The sequence below is a fragment of the Plectropomus leopardus genome, chromosome 11 (assembly GCF_008729295.1).
Source record: "Plectropomus leopardus isolate mb chromosome 11, YSFRI_Pleo_2.0, whole genome shotgun sequence".
Classification (NCBI taxonomy): Eukaryota; Metazoa; Chordata; class Actinopteri; order Perciformes; family Serranidae; genus Plectropomus; species Plectropomus leopardus.
In genome coordinates, this window is record NC_056473.1 from 20,967,825 (window position 1) to 20,993,798 (window position 25,974).

A 25,974-nucleotide genomic window follows, 5' to 3' on the forward strand; every position below is an offset into this window, starting at 1 on the left:
TAGAGTGGAAAGACGGCAGTGTGAATGTGTGTGTTATTGCACGACCCCAATACAACCTTCTCCTTTATCTGTCTGAGGCAGACTCATAAAGTATTCTCACAGGTGACAACACCACACTGCTTCTGTCATGACAGTCAACGGCATCTGTTTGAAATACATGTCTGTCTGTGTGTGTATGTGTGTGTGTGTGTGTGTGTGTGTGTGTGTGTGTGTATATGCAAGAGAGCGAGACAAAGGATTCTTCTGAAGTTCAGAAGCTCAGTCTGAGTCACCTCACTCTCATTAAATCCAACAGACACTCAATGATCATGAGTGTCTTTGAAATGTAAAAAAAAAAGGATGGAAGGAACACAAACACATAATAAGGCTTCTCTGAGGAAGACATTCATATTTGTTGCTTTATCTTTCATTCTGAAAGATAAAGAGGATGCCAAAACCTAAAATTAGAGGTCTAAACTTAGCACAGAGACAGACACTAACAGTCCACAACCAGTGTGGTCCTCTGTTTTCATAATTGCTCTCTGGGTTTTTCAGAGACAATGTTGCAGGAGGCAGAAAGGTCAAAAGGCTGCTACTCAGCCAAGGATGATGCTGATCACTGACAGCAGCCCTGTTTAAAGACCACCCCATGTGCGCAGACTTCATGAGGTCAGATCAAATATGCATCTCTCGTCTCCCAAAACAAGTCTCTTTTATCTGAGTGTTTGGCTCCTCCTGTTTCTGTCTCTGTATCTCTCCCTCCATAATGTCTCCCCTCTCAGCAGCAGAGACACACTCTTAATCATCCCAACTGCAGGATACAGACAGAGAAAGAGAAACAATTAATAATTGATCTGCTCTTCGCAGCTCTGTGGAGCCATCAAGTAACAGGACCGGAGAAATGAGGAAGAGGAGAAAGAGCAAGGACTCGTGAGGTCTTTGAGTGGCCTGCCCCTGGGCTGAATGGGATGCTGTTGCCATGGAGACAGAGCTCTCTCCTGTCCCCTTAGAGATGAGCTGAGCAGGTGCGGGGCGAACCCCACAAAAGCTAGCGCCTGATTAGTAAAGCAGTAAGGCTTTCAGTGGTTACAAACGCTGCAACGCTCACATAATGAGCCCTCAGTACTCAGGCAAGGTAGCTAGAGGGAGCTTGCATCAGGGAATAATGATATAAATGGCACAAGGAAGGAAGCTTTTTTCAAGACTTAGTGTGTAATCCATTAACAAACTTCCTGTTAAAGAGTTTAGAAAGTTTTGTTGCATAATGTAATAAAGTAATTCTATTGAATACTTTCCAGAGAAAAAAACACTTCCCTGTCTGTCTAAACAACATTTTATAGTCTAGTGTTTATTTTAAAACAAGTACAAAAAAGTCTGCCTGGAGGATGGGACACTTTCTTAAAATAAGGAAGATAATGATTTCATGACGTAAGGCACCAAATTTGTATAAAGTTCAACTTCATACAATCTACCGTGATGCTGTGGATGGGGGCAACAGTACAAACCTAATTTTAGCCACCTAAAAAGAGGCCTAAAACGTCAATATTGGTTTAATTGTACGCTACATTTAGAATATTTTCACCACTTTTAACCTGCCTTCAGACAGCAAATAATGATGGGAAATTGAACTGAAAATGATTTATTCCTTCTTCAAAGCCAAATTCCATTGTAACAAAAAGTAATTTTATCTTGCAGATCACAGGAGTTGCTGGTATAAACCTGCCTCGCTCAGTTAATTTGTTAGTGATTTTGTATGACATAGGTGTTTTAAAGGACTCACCAAAGTCTTGCAATAACACAAACAAACTAGACAATCAAAGCAGCTGTAGAGTGATTTTTTTAACGTGATCCTTTTTTTAGGTAGCTACAATACATTTTGTTGCCGTCCCTGTCACAGCAGCGCAATTCTTAACTTCCATGCCAATACTCCTTCCTGCCTCTCCAAACTGACTATGGATAAGTACCTTTCACAACCCAACTTAAAAAATCTGAGCTATCCCTTTAAATTTCTGGTGAGGCTAGATTTTACACTGTATGTGTAATCAACAACCACTAAGTATAGAAGAAAGATGTTTATATTGTAAAGAAGTTTACAATACCTGCACACTGCTGTTGCCTATATGGGTCGCTCTCTTAACACGTCTCATTAATCCCGTTGCTTCCCCGAGTAACATGGCCACCCGGCGCTCCATGTTGGCTTGGAAGGTCCTTTCACCCACTTTCTGGTCCAACACACCCAGGAGCACTATGTACACAGACAAGAGAGAAAAAAAACATTCAGAGTATCAGCACAAGGGGTCTCAAATTTAAGCAGCTTTCGCAGCTTTTTACCATGCCAAGAACTGAAACCGTGATACCTGTTCTAACCCAGGAGGAGCGAAGCAGCTGGCTGGTGTTCAGCTCGGGATAATGGAAAGCTGTTAGAAAAAGAACACAATGATGCTCAATCAGAGTGAAGTTTGACCTAAGTTCATTGTTGGTAATCAGAATAATTAGAAAACACTCAGAAAGCACCAGCTGCTACAGTAAAGGTGACACATTAGGAAGTGGAACCCTGTGGTACTCACGCTCAGCAATCTGCAGAACAGGAAAGCCCATGTAATAGCTGAACTCCACCATTGTGAGCTTCATCAGTGCATTGCTGACCTCTGACCCCATCAGGTAGCCCCTTGAACTGCGCACAGTGAAGGTGATGTCAACCGGCTGCCTCACCAGCCGTTGTTCCTGATATTTAGGCGCAGCCATGGTGATGTTTACAATCTAAAACACAATTAGACAGGGATGTACTGTTCAGCAGATGGACGATTATGCAACAGAATGTACAAATCATTTTCCATCCTGCTGTTGATGGGAAAGCTTGTCTGTCTCTTAAAAAAGTTCCCGATCTGAAAATCAGTGGCTTCAGTGATTGGAAAGTAAAACACAACATTGGGCTGTGTGACCAGGGGCACAGTTCGCTGGTTGTTGTAAAACATTTCCATGTTGCCGCTGCTGCAAAAAAGCTTGATTTAATCCTTATATTTATTCCAACTAAAAGATGATAATACAGGCATCAGTGTAATAGGATTACATAGAACTCTACTGAAGCCAACTAACCACATAGCCAAATAAGCTCTTTATTAACAAACGGTAAGCCTCTTTAATACTCAACAACTAGAGCATGAATCCCTTCAAGTAAAAGTATCTAATTGAAGTGTCCTGGGGTCGTTTTCACGAGTGATGGTAAGATGGAGAGTGAGCTGGAAAGGAAGACTAGTGTGGTGTCCATAGTGACAGTCATTGTGAGGAAAGACCTGAGCTCGAAGGTGTTTAAACACTAAACCCTTGCAGATGGTCATAACCAGTGTAATGTATTACTGCTCCTAAATTCATTCAGTAATGACTTTACAGCAACTAATCAAACAATTATGTTGTTACTTGAGTTACGTATGTTTTTCATGTATCTGCCTAATGACCAGGTAGAAAAAAAACCTAAAATAACAGCCTTGCATTTGTATGCCTCTAAAAACCAGTCAAGTTGCAGATACATTTTATAATCGTGTCTGTGAAAACGGGGACGCCTCAGCACAGAAGATTTATACAATCAGCACAGGTTCAAAATAAGTGTCACTTATTCAAGATCTACCCAAATATCTCCCCTTCTGTTCCTGTGTTATGGTGTTGAGTAATGTACAGAAAAATGTTTTTGCAGAAAATTATGATTTCACAGTTAAGCTTGCCTATGACCTTTTTGGATATAAAATGTTGTCACTTCATCATTTTATACTATAAGACATTTGTGTGAAATTTTGTCAAACCAAACTAGTGATTCAGGTTTTACAGCAAACAGTTAACTTAAAATTGTCTGACTCCCTAGCCAACCACTTCTGCCACCCTTTAATTACTGATGAAGTGACTGGAGTCGGTCTTGGGTCAGCCCAGTCAGCAAAAAAGCAACTAATCTTTCACTAGCTCATTTTAATTTTCTTTGTATAACAAAAAAACAAAACCTTTCCTTTTAAAAAAACCCAAAACAATATTTTTGGTAAAGCTATAGCTTCCACCAGAGGTAAGCAGCTGTGGCAGAGAGGGGATATTATTCAGAAGGCTCAAGATTGTTGTCACTGAGTCATTCAGCACCAAGGTGCGAAACCACAATGAAAATCCCAATAAAACATCTCAGCTGAAATGCAAGTGCCACTCACATGCACTGTGAAGTTGGTCGACTCCTTTGAGCGCCGCCGCACTTCCGCAAAGGCCATGGTCAAACCTTTCTCAATGCTCTCACTGAAGTTGCAGTACCGCACATCTATGTGACTGGGAACAAACTGCAGCACTGCACGGAGTGAAGACAAGGGCAGTTTTATTAAAGTTTTAAAACTAAAGGTTAGCACAATCAATTCGAATGTTGACAACAAGACAGCTCGCTGAAAGGTCAATTACCTGTGTGGACTTGATATTTACTGTCTGGTGTTGCCCAGTTGGGAGACACAGACAGGAAGCGGCGCCCAGACCTTCGCAGAGCATTGATGACAGATATGGCCGTGTACACAATGGGACCAGACACCACCCGAAACACAAACTTTGGTGGAGGATCCACAACCTTGACAGGAATATATAACAAAGAGAAATTACTCATTGGAATCATTCATTCACAGTTAAATGACTTGTGTTAAAGTGGATGTTTATGAGAGGTCATCGCAGTCTTGTGGATCTTGATATGACTACTCTTGTGGTTTGTTTATCACAGAACTGCTGATAAAATACTCAGGAAGCGGTCTGGTCCTCATGGTTCATCTGAACTACTGTAAGGTACACACACACACACACCCACATAGATACATACATACACAAACAAATACACCGAAATACACATATACTGTATGTGAGGGCCTTGACACAACAGTCCATACACCCCAGAGTCACTGTATATTCTAATAAGATTTCTTTTGCATCACAATGTGCCTATTTTTCTGCTAAATGTCCTTCTTAATTTGCAAAAGGTTAACAACTCTCACACTATTACCCTAAAATTATCAGAATATCTTTCTTTTTTTAACCTTTATTTAACCAGATAAGAAACCCATTGAGATCAAGATCTCTTTCACAAGAGTGACCTGGCCAAGAGGTCAGCAATGCAATCTCAATTACTGGGATAAATTTACCTGCAGCTCCACAGACTTGTTGAATTCAGCTTTCAGTATGTCTCTCAATTGAGATTTGGCATATCCAATGGTGGCGCCAGAGGGAAAACCTTTGAAGAAAGCACAAGCATGGTATTACAGCCTATTCCTTTATATTTCTCATATATTTTGAATTCATATTACAGTTTTCAGTCCCAATTTGCATACATCATAGATGTGGATTACATTAAATATCACTGTAATATAACAGAACGTGTAAATGCCAAACGTACCAATTTTTACTAAATAGGCAGGTCTGTCAAGGTTGCAGAGGTACTGTTTTGATATTGGTGCTGTAGTTGTGGTCTTTCCACCAGTGGTGGAAATGATGCTGACACTAGTTGAGGCGTCTGTGGTGGCAGTAATTCTAGTTGTGGCTTGATGAGAAGTAGTGGTGGCAGTTGTAGTTGTGGGCGCAGCAGAGACTCTATTAGCTTCACTGCTAGTTGGGATCAAGGTCATTGTGGCTGGTATGTCAGCTCCATCTTCAGTCACCCCCTGATCCCCCAACACGACCGGAGGGACAAAAGTGACATTAGAGGTGGGTTCAGCTGAAACTAAAGTGATATTGTGAGTGTATTCAGCTGTAAAAGTGGAGTCTTGGGGAGTTAGTTCTGTTGTACCAGTTGTGGTGTTGGCAGCAGGTTCAGTGGGAACAGGGGAATAGACTAGGGTTGCAGTTAAGACAGGAGTGCTCTGTATGGTACTTGATGGGAATGGCTCTGTAACAAACCAGTGCACATCTGTCAGAGAGGAGGAAGACACTACGTCATCTGGCAGCAAAGGTGTGGCACTTGCTTCGGTTAAAACAGTGTCATCCATGCTAACAGTTAGACTATGTGAAGGCCAATCTGTGGTGAACACCTGACCATCCCAGACAGAAGAAGAGGGATCAAAAAAGTGGGTTGTGATTATAGAAGGATCCAGAAAAGGCTCAGAGGCATTGACCAGCTGAGGACTCGCCTCTGTGGTTGCTACTGGGGTCGATTCGTCTTGAGGCTCAAACCCTGACGGTTCACTTGAGGACTCATCTTCAGTTGGTTTTGTATCATTGGTTAAGCTGTTTGTGGGTGTGATGTCTGTAGCACTGATGGACACCACAGTAACATTCCCTCTTTGTTCGGCTCCGGTGTCTGAGCTGTTCTCCTTGGTCAACTGAGTGGTGTAATACTCCAAGCTGTTCATGTCAGGTAAGAGAACATCTGTGGGTTGAATTGTGAAAGTATCGGGCCAATCTATGTCTGATATGTCTGGTATCTCACTGTTAGCTGAGGGAGAAGGGTCCAGTGTATAGTGAATTGTGGAGGACAAAGAGGAAGGATAAATGGATTTAAGTGGAACAATGGTGCTGTACGCCGTCTGGAGGCTGGGAGAAGGTGAGACATGAAGAGGATGCAAAGATGAAGGTGATATGCCAACTCTGGAAGGGAAGGATGTGTCATATCTTTCTGTATAGTCCTCAAGATCATACGAGTCAGAGGGCACCTTGGTGACCAGAGAGTAGTCCTCTTCATCTGCATTTAAGAATGACATTGTCTCCAAGTAGTCCCCAGACCCCCAGTCCACTTCCATGGTGTTAGTGGGGTAGAAGTCCTCTGGAGAGACCTCGGTGGGTTCAGATGAAGATGATGTGGGGTCAGGGGCAATGAAAGGCACATTGTAGCCAGGGGCCAGAATTTTATCTGGGTTGGGGAGCATGTTTATTTCCTGTGTTGGTTTGTTCTCCACCAAGGGGGCACTACTCGGGCTTAACTGGTTCACATCCAGGACTTTACCATAAGATTCATCAGCTGCAAAGTCAGTGAAAGTCAAGTTAGGGGGCTCAAGAGGCTCAGCAGGAAGTGAAGTCATGATTGTCACTGTTTGATCTGATGCATCATCCTGCTGCTTGTTGGATGTTGATTTCTGCTCAAGACCTAGCTGAGGTGTTGTTGACCTTGTAAAAGCAGAGGGACTTAATAATACTAAGGATATATTTGATTGAGGCTGTGATCTTGTTGGAGTTGGAGAGAGAGAGGAAGATTGCTTTGCAGACTTTGTCCTGGTCTGCTTCCAGGTCGTAGAGGGTTTAGCTGGTGCCTCAAATTGTGGACTAGACTCCAGCGCAGATTCTGAGGGGCTTAAAGATGGAGTGGAAAGAGGATGTGGTTCTTCTGCAAGGAGGTCACTAGCTGTGAAGGATTTGGAGCTTTCAGAAGCAACACTTCCCGACTGGAAATGCGTGACTCCAGCAGTCCTAACTTCATGGTTTGCTTCAGACATGGATGGCAGGGCACCAGGTGAATCTGGGCTCTCAAAGGCAGTATACTGTGAGACTGGTAAGGCTGATGATTTGGACCCTGTTGAACTTGGATCATGTCCAAGAAATCCCATAGGGTTGAGCGTAGAGTCCAACTTTGACTCATCTGCAAAGGAACAAAGAGAACACTTTAGTTTACTATTGAATTAAAGAAAGATAAATGGCTGTCTTCAAACAAGTAAATTACAGGGATGAGCACTAGACTGTGACAGAGATGCTGCATCTAAGAACTGTTTTCACTCACACACTCTGATCTAATTTCTTTTAATAAAGAGGCCATAAATCGAGTGAGTTTAAATATCTATTTTTTCCACAATGACTGGAGGTAACTGATTGAAAAAAGTAGTTGCTTTTACACACAAGATTACCTGTCAGTCTGTTATCTGATATCAGCCTTAGGATTCAATCAACTGTAACATCATCAAAAAACACAGTGTGGACAAATAGTTCAATGTAAAGTAGGATGAAACATGACTTTGCGTGGCAGACAGACAGGCACCCTACTGTAAGCTATGTGGTATAACTGGAGTGAACAACAATGGAATTTCATCAATGGGATAGCTTTAGTTTAAAAAAACTGTGTCAAGCGCCGCAGGCCTTGAATGACCAAAATAAACATTGATCTGTGAGAAAAAAGCAAGGGATATTGGACCTGCTGGACCTGTTTTATATGATTCCCATTCATCATGAAATGAGTCATTCTGACACTATTCACCTCTGGGACAGAGGCCACAGAGTGATTCATAGACCATGTAGTACAGTACGACACCTCTCTGATCTGTAGAGGGAAGCTGTTTTAAGTTTAGGATGTAACATTAACCTTTTTTAAAAAAAAAAATACTATATTGACAGATGATCTAGCTATTGATACAAAGTGGAATTTCAGATATATAACGTACTAAGGTTGGTTTACTGGAAAAAAATTGTTATGGAGCCAGCTCATTTTACCTTACAGTATATCACAGTAGCTGTTGAAAAATCTAGAAACTAGTCAAACTAATGACCCATTTGCTAAAGTAGCCACAACATCAAACCATTAATCCTGAAGAAAATGTCAATATGATGTGTAAGATGTAAGGAAATATTCACAGGCTAAAAACACTACCAATGTGGAATCATAATGAAAGCTGAAAATGACTGCTTCCCTCACTTCCAGTTTTGAACTAAAGAAATATGCTGACATACAGGCACTGACCATATGTTCCAAAATGAATGAATGGTCGTTCCTGGTACCTTGATGACCTTTGCTTTTTTAGTGATGCACTCAAAAGAGAACAACCCCTTTCATTTTTTATGGTACCTGACTTTGAAGTGATAAATGGTGCAGATTTCAGCTCATCAGGAAGGAACTCTACCTCTTATACACAACATTAAAATCCTTAAGGGTGACATTAGACCTGCCAAAAGTCTAGACGAGTTGAAATGGCAAATGTGGCTTATGCAATACATTTCCAACTTAATTTGTGTGCCAAAGGCCTTTTTTCTCCATGTTGCATAACAAAGTGCATCATGCATGATTTCATTTGGGAAGTGCCTTGATTACACTGCATGGGTCGACATGAGCTATGAGGGAAAGTAGCAGAGTAATTCTTCAATAATTCATGGTAATAGACTTTTAACAGTTCTATGTAGCTGATTTTCTTTTATATGCTTAAATGTGTTTTATAGAATAATATTCAAAGCCCAAACAGATGCTTAATGGTTCTGCTGAAAGCAAGTCTTACCTCACATAAAGCTGTAGTTGGTAACTTTAAAAAAAAAAAAAGTTTTTGTCATTTTTGCTGAAACTGTTACCTATATCCTGATAGTAGTACATGAGGTAGATGATCTGTGGAAATAATCACATAATTACATTGAATTAAAGAAAGATAAATGGCTGTCTTCAAACAAGTAAATTACAGAGATGAGCACTAGACTGTGACAGAGATGCTGCATCTAAGAACTGTTATCACTCACACACTCCAATCTAATTTCTTTTAATAAAGAGGCCATAAATTGATTATTACTGAAAGTGAGTTTAATTATCTATTTTCTCCACAATGACTGGATGTAACTGATTGAAAAAAGTAGTGGCTTTTACACACATGATTACCTGTCAGTCTGTTATCTGATATCAGCCTTAGGATTTAATCAACTGTAACATCATCAAAAAAACAGTGTGGACAAATAGTTCAACATAAAGTAGGATGAAACATGACTTTGCGCTGTGGAAATAATCACATAACTCCTTAAAGTGCTCCTAATGGCACTGGCAAGAATCCACTGCAGTTGAACAAAATCAGAGCCTTAGAGTCCTTAAAGCAGCTGCCAATCATGTTGGTCACTGCTCCTGAACTGAGGCCAAAAACAGGGCAGTGCTGATCAAATGTGAATCAAGATTCTGTTACTGCACTGCCCTGTTTTTTGCCTCAAATGTTTTCACATAGGACTTGTGTGCACTGTTAAGCTGTAAAATGAGAAAGATTGTGTCCTGGCAGCCAAGTTGAAAACAGTCGAGCCAAATCCAAGCAACACCCACCAGCCCAGCCAAACTTTCTCATATTACTGCTAGATAGTACACTAAAATATGTTTCTGAAAACATATTTGTTGAGAAATAGGCAATGACAATAACAGAATTTTGATTCATATTTGATCAGTGCTGCTTAATTTGACAGTTTGATCTGAGTTCATGAGCAGTGATTGCCATGATTGAAAGCAGCATCAGAGACTCGTCGGCTCTGATTTAAGAAATATTACTCAAGAAGGTGTGCTTTAATGTCCTTTGAGCACTTCAGTGTTTGTTTTTTTATCAGCTGAGGTGGATTTTTGCAAATGCCATAAGGAGCACGACATGAAGGCAGAGGAATTTCATTATTTCACAAATTATGTGTCTTATGTACCACTGTCAGTTTAAAGTGACAGTTTTTTTTAAAAAATATGTCAAAACTTGTTTTTTATAAAAGTTATTAACTACAGCTTTAAAGGAATATTTCACCCATAAAACCACTTGTTAACCAATTAGTTATGCTTTGTTATCTTGATGTGCAGAAAACTTTGTTTTTCTTGCATGTCTCCAAGTACAACTGCAAACATATTGATTTATTGTATGATTTGGGACCATATTAACAACAGCAAAACTATATCAAAACAGCAGTTAACAAATTCTCACACAACTAGTGCAGTATAATCCTAGTCTCGTTTATCCACCAGACATATGCATTTTTGCTCGAAAACCTTAGTACTGGAGTTCAGTTTTGGAAAGAGCATAGATAAGTTTCATTTTCAGTTCAGTTTTAAAAAAGGAAGGTTTGGGCAAATACCCATGTGTTTAGGAACTACTGAGCATATCACTGGATAGATGAGACTTGGATTATACTGCATGAGTTGTGTGAGAGTTTGTAAACTGATGTTTTAATATGGCTTTGCTATTGTTAAACATGCCAATCAACTTTTCTTCATGAAGTCAAGGTAACACAGCATGACTAATTTAAACACAAAGGGTCATTTTGTGGTTGAAGTACTCTTTTAAGGCCATCTTATGGTTCTTGGGCTTATAGATAATCAAAATGAACTGTAATGTATGCATTGAGTTTACATGCATAAATAGACCAAATTAAGGCAGCAAAAAAAACAAAAAAAAATGAAATATTTCTGTTTATAAGCTCAACACAGACCATATGTCTTGAATTTCCCCTTGAAAGTAGGTCTTGAACAGAGCAAAACTTTTAAGGCGCCATTATTGCCATTGCCAGAAGCAAGCCACCAACTGCCTCTAAATAGTGACTCAGCAGCTGCTGGTAATGTTGCTGCTCTTTGTAGTGTTCAGAGACTCTGCAGAATCATACAAACTTGAAAATAGCCACAGAATCAGCTGAGGGAGAAGACTATTTTTAAACGCTGGGAGCACAGAACAGATCACTTATAAAAAGAATCAACAAAATAGAATATACTCTGGAGCGTCATCTTAAATTTACTGCATCGCTTCATGCAACACCACTGCCTCTGGCTTGGCCCAAGAGAAAACTCCCAACTTAATTATAACCTACACTGGTACCTTAATTGAGTCAGCATGCTATTATAACAGAGCCCATTGGAAAGGACTTGGAAAGGAAAAGCCAAGACTTTCTTCTCTGAAGGCAAGTCTGTTCTGCACATTCTCCAAACTGCCACACAGCTCTGTGGCTGCTGTGCCAAGTGTTTGAACCCCCAGGGACGGATCACACAGCTGGGCAGATGCACACACATACGCTTTCAGCTTACTCTGAGCAGACCAAATAATATTATTAACTATTAACAGAGGGATGCATTTGCCTGTTCTATGAAGGTTGTATTGATGTCCTCATTTCTCTTTTTTTTTTGTAAGTAATGAATAATCACAAGAACAGAGCATGAAGTTCAGAGCATGAAGGAGAAGCAACTGCATTTGGTTTGCTTCATCCTGTCAAGTCTTCTACAGTTAAATGTGGAAAAAAATTGAATATATAAACTGAAATCATAATCTCAGCTGTCAGTCACAGTATGGAACAAATAGTGAGTGTTCAATGCAAATGTGTGCTCTGATCACTAAAACAAACAAACATATACTGATTAGCTCTACACTTAACTTTCCATGCAGCTGTTAATAAACACACATCTTAATTACTACAGATACATAAAAGTATAGTCAACAGCTTTACAGACAACCTCTGTAGGAGACCATGTTTGTCAGAAAAAAAGTGCTGATGTTTGAGGTCATTAAGTGGTACATGACCCCAAAATGTCACCTCATCTCAGCACAACCCTACGGTGACAATTTAATTCATTTATAGTCACATTTAGGGCACTCAAACATGCATGAATGGATGACAAAACATTTAGCTATTTAAAACAAAGAATATTGTTGGCAGGTGATCGACGGCAATACTAATAATTGAATTAGAATACACAGTAGAACTAATGACGCACAGTGTTTTGACGCTTTACTCTTGTTTAGAGGTTAAAAATACAGTAATGATCGAATTTTATTGAAAAAGCCTATAAATAAAATCCCAAACTGTGTGAAACCAATGCTGAATTATGACTGTAGGAAGACCTTCCTTATAATTCTTCATAACTAAGCAGGCATGGTCTTAACACTTGAAGGCTAATCTTGGGTAATGACAGTCAAAGCTCAGTGCGACAGACAGCAGCCAGGCACAGAGCATGTGAGACTGGACTGAATTGAGGCTGACATTACAGTAAGCAGATATTGACAAAGGCCTTCAAGACTGAGCAGCGCTGCCACCTGTCCCCCGAAACACGAGTGTGTCGCACTCGGCTGCCCACGCATTGTTGGCCCCGTCCATGAGACCAAGCTAAAGACCCTTGCAGAGGGACACCTTTAAATATCAAGTCACGAGAGCATAAATGTCAAGTGCTTAGCTCATGTAAATGACAGTGTCCCAGTACGTTTTTTTTCTTAACTCATTGTAATCTCGCTCTCCCGCTCAATCTTTTCTTTTCAATCTGGAATACAGATCGCCATTTCTCTGCCAATAAAAACTCATTAAAGAATAAGGGCCAGGCTGTTATTGCATTAGCAGTAATTAAAATGATAAATAAAATACATGTCTAGTTTATACAAACACATATAAGCTGTTTAAATAAATACATATTGTCCTGTTTTTAACCAACAAAGTTACAATACCCTGTGCCATTAAAAAAATGAATGAAAAAAAAATGCAGAGTCTCATTACTCTGCTAGCACTGAGGAATTAATGCAGTGAGATCTTCACTTATTCATTACATGAAAAATCCCAGGCTAATGAGATTCCACTTCCATTCATCAGGCCTCGATGTGTCTTTTGGCTTCGACTCGCTTAATGAATAGCTGCCTTGTACAGGCAATGAACTTGATTTGCATTTGGCCAAAATGACAGGTTAACAAATCCTACAAGTCTCCAGTTGTTTTACTCTGTGCCTTCTACTATATGTGGCCCATAAACTGGTAGTTATTTCATGGTGTATTATTTCTAATTAACCAGTCACATTATGCACAGCAGCAACTGGAGTAAGTGGAAGCAAGCTGGTTTAGTTTTTATCTTTACTGTTCTCTAAAATGTGGTGTAATTTTCTGCTATAAACTTTGGGGGTGGGAAAATATGTTCACTTAAGTATCAGATATTTGAAAAAAGATTTTTTTTTTTTTTAATGTTGCAATTTATGAGTGAAGTGACATCATATCCATTAAAAGCCGAAGTGAGAAAGCAGAGAAATGGTCTACAACCACAACCTGCGAAAATCCAGTGTGTTATCTGGGATATATATATATGTGTATATATATATATATATATATATATATATATATATATATATATATATATATATATATATATATATAGAGAGAGAGAGAGAGAGAGAGAGAGAGAGAGAGAGAGAGAGAGAGAGAGAGATATGGTGATTAGTAGTAAGTATTGCAATTGTGATATGAGTCCCAATTTTAGTGAGAATCGTAATTTTTGCATTTTATTTTCACAAAACAACAAAAAATATATATTAAATATATATTTTTAAAAATTTAAATTTAATTTTAGCTAAAATTTGTATCAACAGAGCATGTTGTTCCCTGATGTCTGAAAAATGATTTGTAGGCCAGGGTCTCTCTATAACAGCACAAGGCTTCACTTAAAATGGTNCGTAATTTTTGCATTTTATTTTCACAAAACAACAAAAAATATATATTAAATATATATTTTTAAAAATTTAATTTAATTTTAGCTAAAATTTGTATCAACAGAGCATGTTGTTCCCTGATGTCTGAAAAATGATTTGTAGGCCAGGGTCTCTCTATAACAGCACAAGGCTTCACTTAAAATGGTATGCTGTGACACATTTGAATTTGATCAAAAAAATGACAGCTCTCACCATTTGGCCACATTGTGATTTCAATAATAATTCGATTTATTGTTCAGCCCTAAATGCAAGCCAGTGGACCCTGGAGGGGATATTGACAGCCATAAAGAGAAAGCAAAATGCATTACAAACTCAATTGCTCATTTTATCTGCAAAGACCTTTGTCTGTATTAAATACAGGTGTTCAAAACGTGGTTTACAGCTTGGAGCCGCAGTACATTATACATTCAAGGAAGCACTTTTTAATCAGTCTATTGTACATGTACACTTTATTTACCACTTTTTATGCAATATATGATGCTGCTGAAATAAAAGTCAGGAAAAACTAATGTAATGTGTTTTATTATTGGAAATATGCTTCTTGATATACAGTCTCTGGGACTGTATGATTCAACCCCCATGGTTTTAGTTTAAAAAAAGTAAACAAAAATCCCAATAAATTGGGGCGCTCAATGTACACAAGCTGTGTCCTCGCCACAGCGGCTGTAGGTTTGACTCCAACCTGCGGCCCTTTGATGCATGTTGTCCTCTCTCTCTCTCTCTCCCTTTCATGCTTAAGCTGTCCTATATGTAAAAAAGGAAAAAGCCAAAGAAACAAACAAACAAAAACTCCTTAAAATAAATAAATAAAAAATAACAACAAATTGTAATATGGAATCGCAAAACTTAAAAACGCAATTCTTATGGAATGGGCACCCAAGTATCGCAATACTATTAAATCAAGAGATAAGCATTTTGTAGCAGCGTTGGTGAACGTCAGTTCCTTGAAAACTCGTTTGGCCATATTCAAATGGATGATGACACAAATAAAATGCTCTTCTTGTGGCTTGGTTGGTTTGTTCTGCTTACGTTTATACATCTGGTTGAGGGCTTGGATCATTGCCAGCAATCATATAAAAGGATTTCAAGAGAGGGATTATTACTGTTGTTTGCTGATCTGATGTTCCTTTACAAAATCCCCACAATAAAGTAAAAAAGGATGCAATGGGGTAGAGAGAGTGACTGTGCTGAAGGCAGACACAACTTCAGGCAGCTGAAATAGCGCTAACCCATTTACCTGGGATGACAATTGACTAAATGTAATGAGATGATTTATTGGATCATCACATCTCTCCACTAACATTTATGTGTGACTGTTTAGAATAACTCTACAGAGGGATACTGTGTCTGAATAAATCATTTTTTTAAACATGCAAATTAAGATGGCAGAGGAAACTTGTTTTTTTTTGTTTGTGCTGTAGTAGCACATTTTTTGTTTTACTTGCTTAATTTTACTTAAGTTTCCTTAATTTAACCTTTACAGAATGCTAACGGCGCAGTCAGAGTCAAACGAGTAAGAGTATGTTCAGATATATCTCATAATAAGGAGGGCAAGGAATGGTTCTTTGTGATTATTGCCTTTATTGCACTGCAGCTCTTTTTTTTAATCTTTATTATTAGCCAAAATATATTGCTTTGGGACTTGTATGAAATGTGTAAGTAGAAATGCTTAGTAGTTTATATATTAAATTTTATGCAAGATTTTAGAATTATATTCCTAAAACTGATACATTTAATATATTTTTGAATACAGGTTAAAGTTTGAAAAAAAAGATTCCCTCTCTAAAAAGTTAAAATTTGAAGAGTAAACTATAAAATCTGGGAATGTATAATAACAATAAAAAAAATACAACGCACTCACTCACAATATAACTTGTTGAAAGTGGGTGCTGAATCCTCAATGGATAATAAAAACACAGACATATTCTTCTTTATGAAGGAAAACTTGAATAAAGCCTGCAACAATGAACACAAACAGATGTAAATCCTCCAAGCAAGACAAAATGTGATTTTGGCTTTGCTGTCCTCTCATGACTACTGATCCTAAGGCTGAAAAAGACCCGATAATGCCTTTCTGCAGACAGCACTCTGTTGATGTCTGGAATTGAATCACAGAAAATACTTTCCCCTCATTCTCCTTTACTCAAACCAAACCTCATATACAAAACAAGTCGACAAGGTAATACCCAAAACAGAATCAGTGTCCTTCAGTGAAATATTTGTACTTTTGAGAGTTGACAGACAAAACAGTTACGTTCGCAGTAGCATTTGCAGAACATGAAAAGGACAAAAAATATGTTTCTGTCTCTGTTACTGCAAGTGGCTGGGTGAAGCCTAAATATGATTTGCCTAGTGAATGGATGAGTGTGCTACTTTCTGAGTGGAGGAGACAGAGCTGTATGGATCCCTGTACAATCACATTACACACGGACAGAGAAACACACACCACAAAGACGCAATGTCCAACTGAGCTGTTCAGTACTGATTTCTGAGGCATTTTATGAAAGTCAACCTGCCTTTGATTCTCAGTATAACGTTTCTATGGCAGCCAAACAACTTGTATCCAAGCAGCTGTGAAACACAGACATGTGCTTGTGTGTGCACATGCACCCGCCACACAGAATCATGCACGAAAACACACATACATTCCTATGTGTGCCGAGAAACCTGAGATACCAATTACAGAGTCCTCTAATGATATCGTTTCCTATGTTTGCCAGACTGCTTATTGCAAAAAAAAAGTTATTTAATGGTTGTGTAATTTGAAAAAAAAAAGAAGACAGAGAAGAAAGGGTCTTTTGGTATTAATGCTAGCTAACTACAACCCCACACATGGTTCTGTTTTCAGCTAAGCCCCTTGCGTGACTGGCTCTTTTCAGTTGGCAGGAGCTGCGTATGCTGAGTGCAGTCGAACAATCAAGATACGGCTGTGTTGACATTTGGTATATCGGGGAAGCTTTTAAGATGGTCAAGATTCCATTGTTTTTATCAGAGAAGTTCAATTAGATCAAGATCTCCTCCAAAACTCAAGTGGGACCCCCTTGGAAAAAAAAACAACTTCATAACACTTCATAGAATTTATTAGAAACCTACACCAGTTGCTTTCCGGCACAATTTCTTGTCGTATTTACCTTCCATCAATCAGTAAAAGATTAAAAAAAAACAGGTTTTAATCATTAAAGCAAATGTTCTAAACAGAAGTTTGAATGCTGATCCAGATCTTGCCCACTATCTGATGGGTCAATGAAGGTAAAACGCAACAGAAAGTTTTTGTAATTGAAGTTGTAGTTGAACATCTAAATTAATTCAGCGGTCTGATTTGGCCAGAATGAGCATGAGAATGGAGACCTGACTGAGGTCATGCCTGCACTTCATCAAATATTTATGTGACCCTTGCTTCATTTTCCTGAGGGTATACTTTTTTAAGATAAGAGAAAGGGGAGAGCAAGAAAGAGGCGGGGGGGCAGGAGAAGGGGGAGTGGTACAAGGGTGCAATTGAGAAAGAGGAAGAGAGGCAACAGAGAGGATCTGAGTTAAAGGTACAGTTTGATACAAGGAAAGTGGACTTTTCAGTGGACGTTTTCATTGAGTCTTCGGGGATTTGTAGCATGTCAGGCTACTGTATGACAGATTTAAGGATTTAATAACTTAAGTTTGTAAAAAATCCAAGTCTCCCAAAAATTGATGGCTATGATATATATATAAATCATTTCAAAGAGTGGATTTTGATGGTGCCAAGCCATTGTGTCATCCTTTCAAAACAAGCCCTGCACTATGCACGCAGGGACAAGCATACACACACACAGACACACACTGCGTACACTCCTTTACTCTCTGCAGTCCTGATTTTCTTCGAAAGACAGGAAGGCAAAGTCTTGTAACCGGAGAGGCCAAGAGGACTGTGTCACTCAGCACCCTCCTCTACTTTAGCCTCCATCCTCACAGCACAGGCTTTAGATCCCGGGAGGACAAACACTGTCTACCGGTTTAGGTTAAGCTCTCTTATATATATCTGTGCACAGTTACATGAAATACCTACTGTTTGATTTCTAAGTAGTTTCTGTGATGCTGACAGCTCCAAAACAAAATGATTTAGCCTGGAGTAGCTCAAAAGAGGCCTGGCTGAACCGCACCATCTGCTGTGATAAATATATAAATAATCAGCTGCAGTTCATCAGAGCACATATAATAGTGATTTTGGGCTCAGCACAGTATGGCCTCAATGTTTGCCTTCTGTTATGTCGCGAACTTTGAATTGTGCACTTCAAGCTCTAAACACTGACAGGCCATAAGCGCATGAAACTGTAAGTGCAGTCGGGGAAGTGTTTCTAGTGAGATCAAAGTTAATTTTAACAATAACAGCTTGCATTTGGTGACTCTCTAACTACACAGTTCAATGCCTTTATCATGTTAAACTTGACACTGTCACAAGACTTAGTTTTATTTCCCCAAAACCTGAATAAACAGATATTCTATAAGCCAAGATAATGAATATGGAACTAAAGAAATTATCATGTTAACTGCAATCGATGTATCCCTCAAGTGTTATGCAATGTTTCACATAATGCGAAGCTAATTGATAAAAAGCTATGTATAATAAATATTGACAAGAACCCTACAACCCTAACGGTGGTTATTTTGTACCATATATATTTTTAAATATTGTGAAAGTTCAAATAACATGGTTAAAGTTAATACCTTAATATACCAGAAACTAGTAATTTATTAATGACCACCGAATCTGGCTACAAACAAATAAAACAAACACAACTAAATAACAAAACACTGATTAGTTGTTTGAGTCCTTGATTTAATAAGATTGTTGTTCTACACAATATTCTTGCTGTGTTTGGACACTTTAGGATGCTGAAACTGCAGTGGAAAATTGCCTTGGTGAAACACAAAAAAAGGGTACACAAAATCACTAACAGATGTACATACACAGGCCCCCACCATGGTACCTTCACATCACAACCTACCAGTATGATGCAGGTAATGGCAGACAACTGGAAAAAATTAGGTAAATGATACTACAGCCACCCTGACAATAGCTGACTTTATAACTATATATATATGACAATAACTTGTGAATATATCAGGATATATTATAGACACTGCTTATCAACTGGAAGAATAACATTAGCTAGCTGTTTTTCAAATGTGTCTGCTATTATTGACTTCCCCTTGACCAGCAGACCAGCAGACCAGCAGACCAGCTTCCACTGCCCTCCCTACAGCCAAATAATGGTGGGAGAGGCCAGCGAGTAGAAATGCAGGGTCAGCCACAGGCTGCTGTCCAATAGATCTTTCTGGTCAAGCTGCAGGCTTGGTGAGAGCAAAAGTAGCCACTGTTTGACTTTTGATAGGTTCTACCCATTGATCTGCAACTGGCTCCCAGCTCTAATGAATAATGAATGGCCATATTGTCATCCCACACAGATCACATTTCACATGGCAACGGGCTGCACTGGTAATTAGCCAGGACTTTGCTGGCCTGCAGCTTGCTGTGTTGAACTTGCCAGCCACTGCAGTGCAGAGAGCGACAGAGACTGTTGAAGCAAAACGGCAAAGGCACTTTATGGCATTACATATAAAGTTTCTAATTGTATTCTATATGTTTATAAAGACCTTGAATTTTGGATCTAGGGTGTAGATGTGGAACGATGTCTTTCACAGAAATTGAGCAGAAAGACCAAGAGAAGCAGGGAAGTATGAAAGAGGGAAATTACTGTGTGATGTCGGGTCTGGAGGAACAATTATACTTCAGTCGGCCATGCTCTATTTGACCTAGAAACTATAAAGTGTGCTTTTCTGAGTCTGCAAGAGAAAATCTGTGTGACTGGTGATTTCACTGTTGAATTACACAATGGAAACACAGTTGTCATTGCGAGCATGGATTAAGTGAACCGTACAGCGATTGTAACAATTATGAGCACTTGCCGTCATAAAATAACCAGGGATTTTCTAGCAAATTCCATCATTGGGGCAAACATTTTACCATAATCTTTGGAGGTTTATGAGTTACTTTTGCCTCACCAACTAATTAGAGCTTTGGCTATGACACACAGGTAATATGTTTTTTAAAAACTGTAATCTTGTGAAACAGTCAGGGGCAATCATGTCCAAGAAGAAACAGTGTTTGCTCTCACCTTAACTACTGTGATTTAGCTTGTAAATATAATACTGATCCAACTGTCAAAAAGAACAGGTCCCACTGCTGCCAGTATTTCACTTCACATTGTGAGATATTTAAAAAAAAAAAATCATCTTCAGCCACACAAACTCATATTAGAGCTTAATTTTCTTGATATGTAATACCTAAAATGATTTGTGCTCATGTAAAAAAAAAAGATTGTTAAACTCAAGTAAAAGCCAAGATGACTACACATCAAATGACTGCACTTTTAAAGGATTAGGCAGAAGCTGGTGTCATGATCAGTGATTGACAATATTCTGCACTTCTTAAATAAAGGAAGCAGCATTCATCATAAAAAAGTTTCTCAAACAATCAACTGTCACCGAGCCAATGATCGTGCATTCCTTTGGTGATATATGACAAGCCTGTGCAAACATTTAATTACATTTAAAGGGTGTTTGAAAAAATCTGTGGAAATGGATGTAAAACAAGCCTGACAGAAAAATGTTTTTTGCTTATTCATGTTCTAAACATCAGCAGTTTTGGTGTAGTAGTGAAGTGTAATCTTCAGGTATGCTGAAGTGTATGGGCCAACATACGAGTAAAGAATTATACTAATTATACTGTTGTCACTTTATTTACTGTAGGCATTGTGGTTGTTGTAAACCTGAATTACATTCCAGATTTTTACAACTATGACATGTCAAACTTTACAAACAGCACACTCATTAAGTGTAGTAATTTTACTATTCTTACATTTCTCTCAATGTTCCCTTTATGGAGAAATAATTAGATCAGTTAAAACAAAACAGGCTGATTCAGAACAGCATGCAGTCATCTGAAATCTGTCCAAACCTTGGCTGATAAATGTATTCTCTTGTGGTGCAGTGGTTTGCATTCTGCCACAGGAAAACTGTCCATGAGATGCTCCTCAGTGTTTAGTAGAGTGACGATCAAAACCAAGAGCAAATATCAATAAATCAAACCTCTGTGCTTTGGCAGAAGATATCTGCCTGTAAGAGATGAAACAACCCTGATAAATCCAGGTTAAGTATTCCTTTGGAAATACAGATCGTGAAAGGCAAAGATTGAGCACAGCAAAGTGCACAGCATCTGACACCAGCCCACTTCTTAGTCTCCAACCAAGGGAACAAGAAAGAAAAGAAAAGCAGTTATCCTACATCTCAAGTTTGGTATAAAAAAGAGAAAACTATTGTATTTTACAGCCCATAATAGCTTTAGGAGCAGCATCTCCACACAGTGGGACTAAATGTAAACTAGTTAGTAAACACACAGCTGATTGAGTCTGATAAGCAAATGTTGAATGGCAGAAACAGAAAAAAATATATACTTTATACAAAAATATAAAACTTCACACTTCAACAATCTTTAAATTGTCGCTAATATGGCTCAACCATACTTTGTATACACCAGGTCAGTAGTCCGACAAAATCTGAAATATGACACAATGTCCCAAATACATTAGTGATAAACTGAAGAAAGTTGGTAGGCCACATTATAGGTTACCTTAAAAAAGCTGTTCATTAAAAGAGATTACAATTTACTAATTCCTGTATTCCTGCACAAGGCTCTCACCCTGGCATTACTGCATAATCCTATTACAACACAATATCAAGAGTTTTTGGCTGCTCTTAAAAATGCTCTTTTCGCAGGGCAATGTGTATGTCGGGGGGAAGGGTGTCACTGGGATCACGTCACTATCTATAAAAGTAAGCCACGGGAAAACACCCATTCTCTTTCCCTAATTACTTGAAAGTGGTTTAACGCTTCAGTCTGTGTACTTTAGGGATAGAGCCACTTCTCTTGTGAAAATCCAGCATCTAATATGTGAGTGTCTTCATTATGAATATCACAACCCAGGGTCACACACATTTTGTTCACATGAAAAAAGAGACATTAGTAAGGTGAAGTGGAGGTAAACTGACTGAAAAACTGAAAAGAAATAGTTGCAGTGTTAGGGCCTTATGCCATCTAACATGTTGTTTCTTTGTATTAACAGGATGACAAGCTTTAAGTTGATAACAGCGTGAAGGTTAGGATAGCGAGCTTATGACTGGAAGGTTGCTGGCGAAGTTGGCCTTGAGCAAGGCACATAATGAACCAGACTGCTCCAGTGCAGCTGCTCAGTGGCCAACAAACAAGACTGCAGTTGTACGAAGTATTCCCTACATGAGGAAAAGCAATGCAGAAAATAAGCACTTTTAACTGAAGTCAATTTATATAAAAATAAAATAAAAAATAGGACAGTTGAATGTTTTTTGTTATTTCCTGCAGGCCTATACGGGACAAGCGGTGTACAAAGTATGGCTGTAAACTTTTGATTTTAACCCAGTCCTCAGGACAAGGGCTTTTAGAAACTAATCCACTGGATCCTTTAAGCCATTAAGACATTTAAACAAACATAAACTCAACATAGCATTCAGGTTTACTTTCAGTTTGGTTCAATTTATGACGTTATTCAGTGAGACTGAGTGATATACACCAGACGTTCCCAACCTTTTTCCTTAAGGGAGCTATTTTATACCAGTGAGTTGACTGATGAAAACTGGACTAAGTGACATAAATTAGAGAATATTTCACATAATATTCAATGCATAACAAAAAATTACACAACAACTGATAAATTGTCCAACTAATCTAAATAGTGAAAGCAATAATTGCAAGAAGTTTGTGTGAAACCAGCAATTTGGATGAATTTTGAGAAGTTCCCTGTGAATATTGCATCAGAATGGGTTTACATTCATATTTTTTTTTTAGGAACTTTTATATGATTCTCAGCCTCTATTATAGTTTTATTGAACAATCACTGATTCTTGAAAGGCATCTTTTTGGACAAATTCTGTTTTTTTTACCCAACACCTGCCTGGCCATTTTTCTATTGGCTTTTGGGTTGTTTTAACTGTTTGTTTTTTTGTTTTTTTTAGCTCTTTTAACTTTTCTAATGCAGGACAAGGCTGTTCAGCAGAGAATGAAGGTTATCTGAGTACAGCTATGTTCAGGTCTTCACTGTGCCCTTATCTTGCGAGATTTTTCTAAAGTTTACATCTTACTAGTTGTGAAACATAAAAATAGCAATTTGTTTGTGTTTTTTCATATAAATGACTTAAATGCTGCAATGGGCCGACTGTACAGATTTCATGTCCCCTTGCAGGGTCAGGACCCTCAGGTTGGGAACCGGTGATATACACAGCACAAGCACAGGGTTCTGTTCCACAAATACCATAATCACTGTTTTTAACATTTGTTGATTTTGCCACCTCTTGTACTAAATTAAGAAACAGTAGTGGATATTTTTGTCCTTGAAAATGATTTCAATAGTTATTGTTGGTTTGAATTCGTCTCCTCACAAGTGCACCTTAGACTGATCTTGGTATCTATAACTTGTTATTGTTCTTCAAAGCTAACTGATGTTGTACTAGATGCTGTGGCAGTTATGGAACACACAGTACAAATTAGTGTTAGTGTTGTGTGAGTCAGCGAAAGGTGTTCTCTTACCTGCAACAGGTGAGTCAGCTGCGATCACTGTTACCAACACTGTCATCCCCAGCAACACTGCACGCTGGCCGCGGGCGTGCATGAGAGCCTTGAGCATCACCACCAAACCCACAGAGGAGACTAAACCTGCCATGGTACGGCGGGGGGGAGGTCAAGGCATTTCATCCAGTTAAGAAGAGAAGATTCATTTCGAAGCGATAATGAAGGTTTTGGTTATTTCAGGTCGCCTGGTTTGGTCTCCTTTAGTTTAAGGCCCCTCCTTCCATAACATGTGCTCTCAATGAAGAATGGCTGTCGGAAAACAAAAGAGCAACAGTGTGATGCTCAAAACAAAGCAACCACTTCTTTACTACTTGAGCTTCAATTCATGAATTCATTAGCAGTTAACTGAAAACAACCACTGCTAAACTGAAGTACACATGAGCTCACACTCTTTTCATATTATTCAAAAACCTTAATGTGATTAAAGTTGCATTCTTAAGACACACAATAATGGCAATACCTGTGCAGCTTGCAATAACAGGGACAGATGGGTCAGTTGGTATAAGTTCATTCTTCTAGAAATAATTATTATTATTATGATTTTGAGGCAATTAGCTTTTTCTATTTTTCATTTTGTTTAAGTCATTACCTTAATTTTTGCTAAATCTATACACTGGGCCTTTAATAAACAATTAAGCGATACATTTCTACAGTGATTCATTTCATTCATACAGTGTGGAAAAAAAACACTGATACAGCCTAGCATTGTGATATTTTGTGCGGCAATAGTGTATTGAAAAACAGATGCAACATTTTATCTCTAAAACCTAAGATAAAACAGATATTGTCAATGTTTTCCTTTGGGAGCATAATCACAGTATATCACTTTATGTTACTGCAATACTGCATGTTGCAAAATATTTCAAGTTGCAATATTATTATATCATGACTCAAGTATCGTGATATTTTTGTATTGTGATTCCCACTCATACGTGCATGAGGACCAAGTGAGTGAAAAATACTTCAAGTTTTCCTTATAAAAACCATACAGGTTTTTTTTCTTTTTTTAATAAAATAAAAAGGGTTTGGTCCACATGCTCAGGAGGGCAGAGGAAGGATCAGCTAACTAGCTCCTAGTTTACCATTGTTTGGTTGCAGTGATCAAAGTTGTAGTTATAAAATGACAGTTTAAATAATATAAAATATAGCATATAATATAAAATATGTCTATATAGATATATCTCATTAAAAAAACTTTGGGAGAGGGGAACACAGAAGTAAGAATATAAAAAATATAACAATATTTTTTATTATGCATATTCCACTATGTATATATGTGTATGTGTATGTATACAGATGTATGAATACATACATGGATGTGTTTGTATTACATTTTAATTGCATTTTGTGAATCATGCCGTATTTTCTTATATTGTATGGTTTTGTATTGTAAAGCACTTTGTAACTGGTTTAGATAAGCACAATAGAAATAAAAGATAAATGAAATATGTAAATGGTTAATAAGTGCTGTAAGTATCAAACCATGTAAAAAAGAAAGGGTTGGGGTCATGTTTAGATAGAGGAAAACACATCGACGGGGAAACAGTTTTGGACACATCACCAGACACATTTCATGCACATGGCCAACCAGGTCATTACAGGGCAACGTAAATAACATACAATAACAGACATTAGGAGTTATTAAATGAAGTGAACTAACTCTCCATAGGCAGGTAACCGTTTAACTTGGTGAATGAGGAAAAGAGACCCCGCACACAGACTTCATCCCCCGGCTGTGTCGCTAGCTTTCAGAGGGTCTCATCATGATACAGTACAGTCTCTTGTCCTACATCCCGTCCTGTTACTTGCAAGTTAAACGGTCATGTGTCTCTTCGTCAGGCTACACAAAGCATCCTTAAGTGTCACAGCAACATGCTATAAATGAGTTAGCTAAAATACTTTGGTCATATTCCCACAAGCTAGCTAAGAGTGCACAGATAACACGATATTTTTCCTCCTTTCCTCCAGCCATTCCTGTCAGCCTGCTCATAGCTGCGCATTCAGACTTACCAAAAAAAGGCAGCTCCAGCTCTGTCAGTTCCTTTGTCTGGGTGGAGAGAAATATCCGTGAATGATACAAAATGCTGCCTGGTGCTTCGTCATTAACCTTCATGCAACCACCTGCCTGCGTTTTGGAGTAATTTCAGCGTGAGATGACTGTGCACGAGCT

The 25,974-nt window shown here is 38.5% G+C and overlaps 1 protein-coding gene across 1 annotated transcript in view; it reads right to left on the reverse strand.

Moving 5' to 3' along the window:
* The window catches only part of si:ch211-1e14.1 (UPF0606 protein KIAA1549), a 48,182-nt gene extending 22,208 nt beyond the window's left edge, over positions 1–25,974 (reverse strand). The window contains exons 1-9 of the mRNA XM_042496611.1: positions 25,815–25,974; positions 23,763–24,053; positions 5,375–7,546; positions 5,124–5,212; positions 4,402–4,561; positions 4,164–4,294; positions 2,547–2,739; positions 2,337–2,396; positions 2,079–2,224 (exon numbers count right to left, since the gene is read on the reverse strand). Coding sequence (XP_042352545.1) covers positions 2,079–2,224; positions 2,337–2,396; positions 2,547–2,739; positions 4,164–4,294; positions 4,402–4,561; positions 5,124–5,212; positions 5,375–7,546; positions 23,763–23,895 — 3,084 coding nt within the window. The 5' untranslated portion in view covers positions 23,896–24,053; positions 25,815–25,974. The remainder of the gene's footprint in view (positions 1–2,078; positions 2,225–2,336; positions 2,397–2,546; positions 2,740–4,163; positions 4,295–4,401; positions 4,562–5,123; positions 5,213–5,374; positions 7,547–23,762; positions 24,054–25,814) is intronic.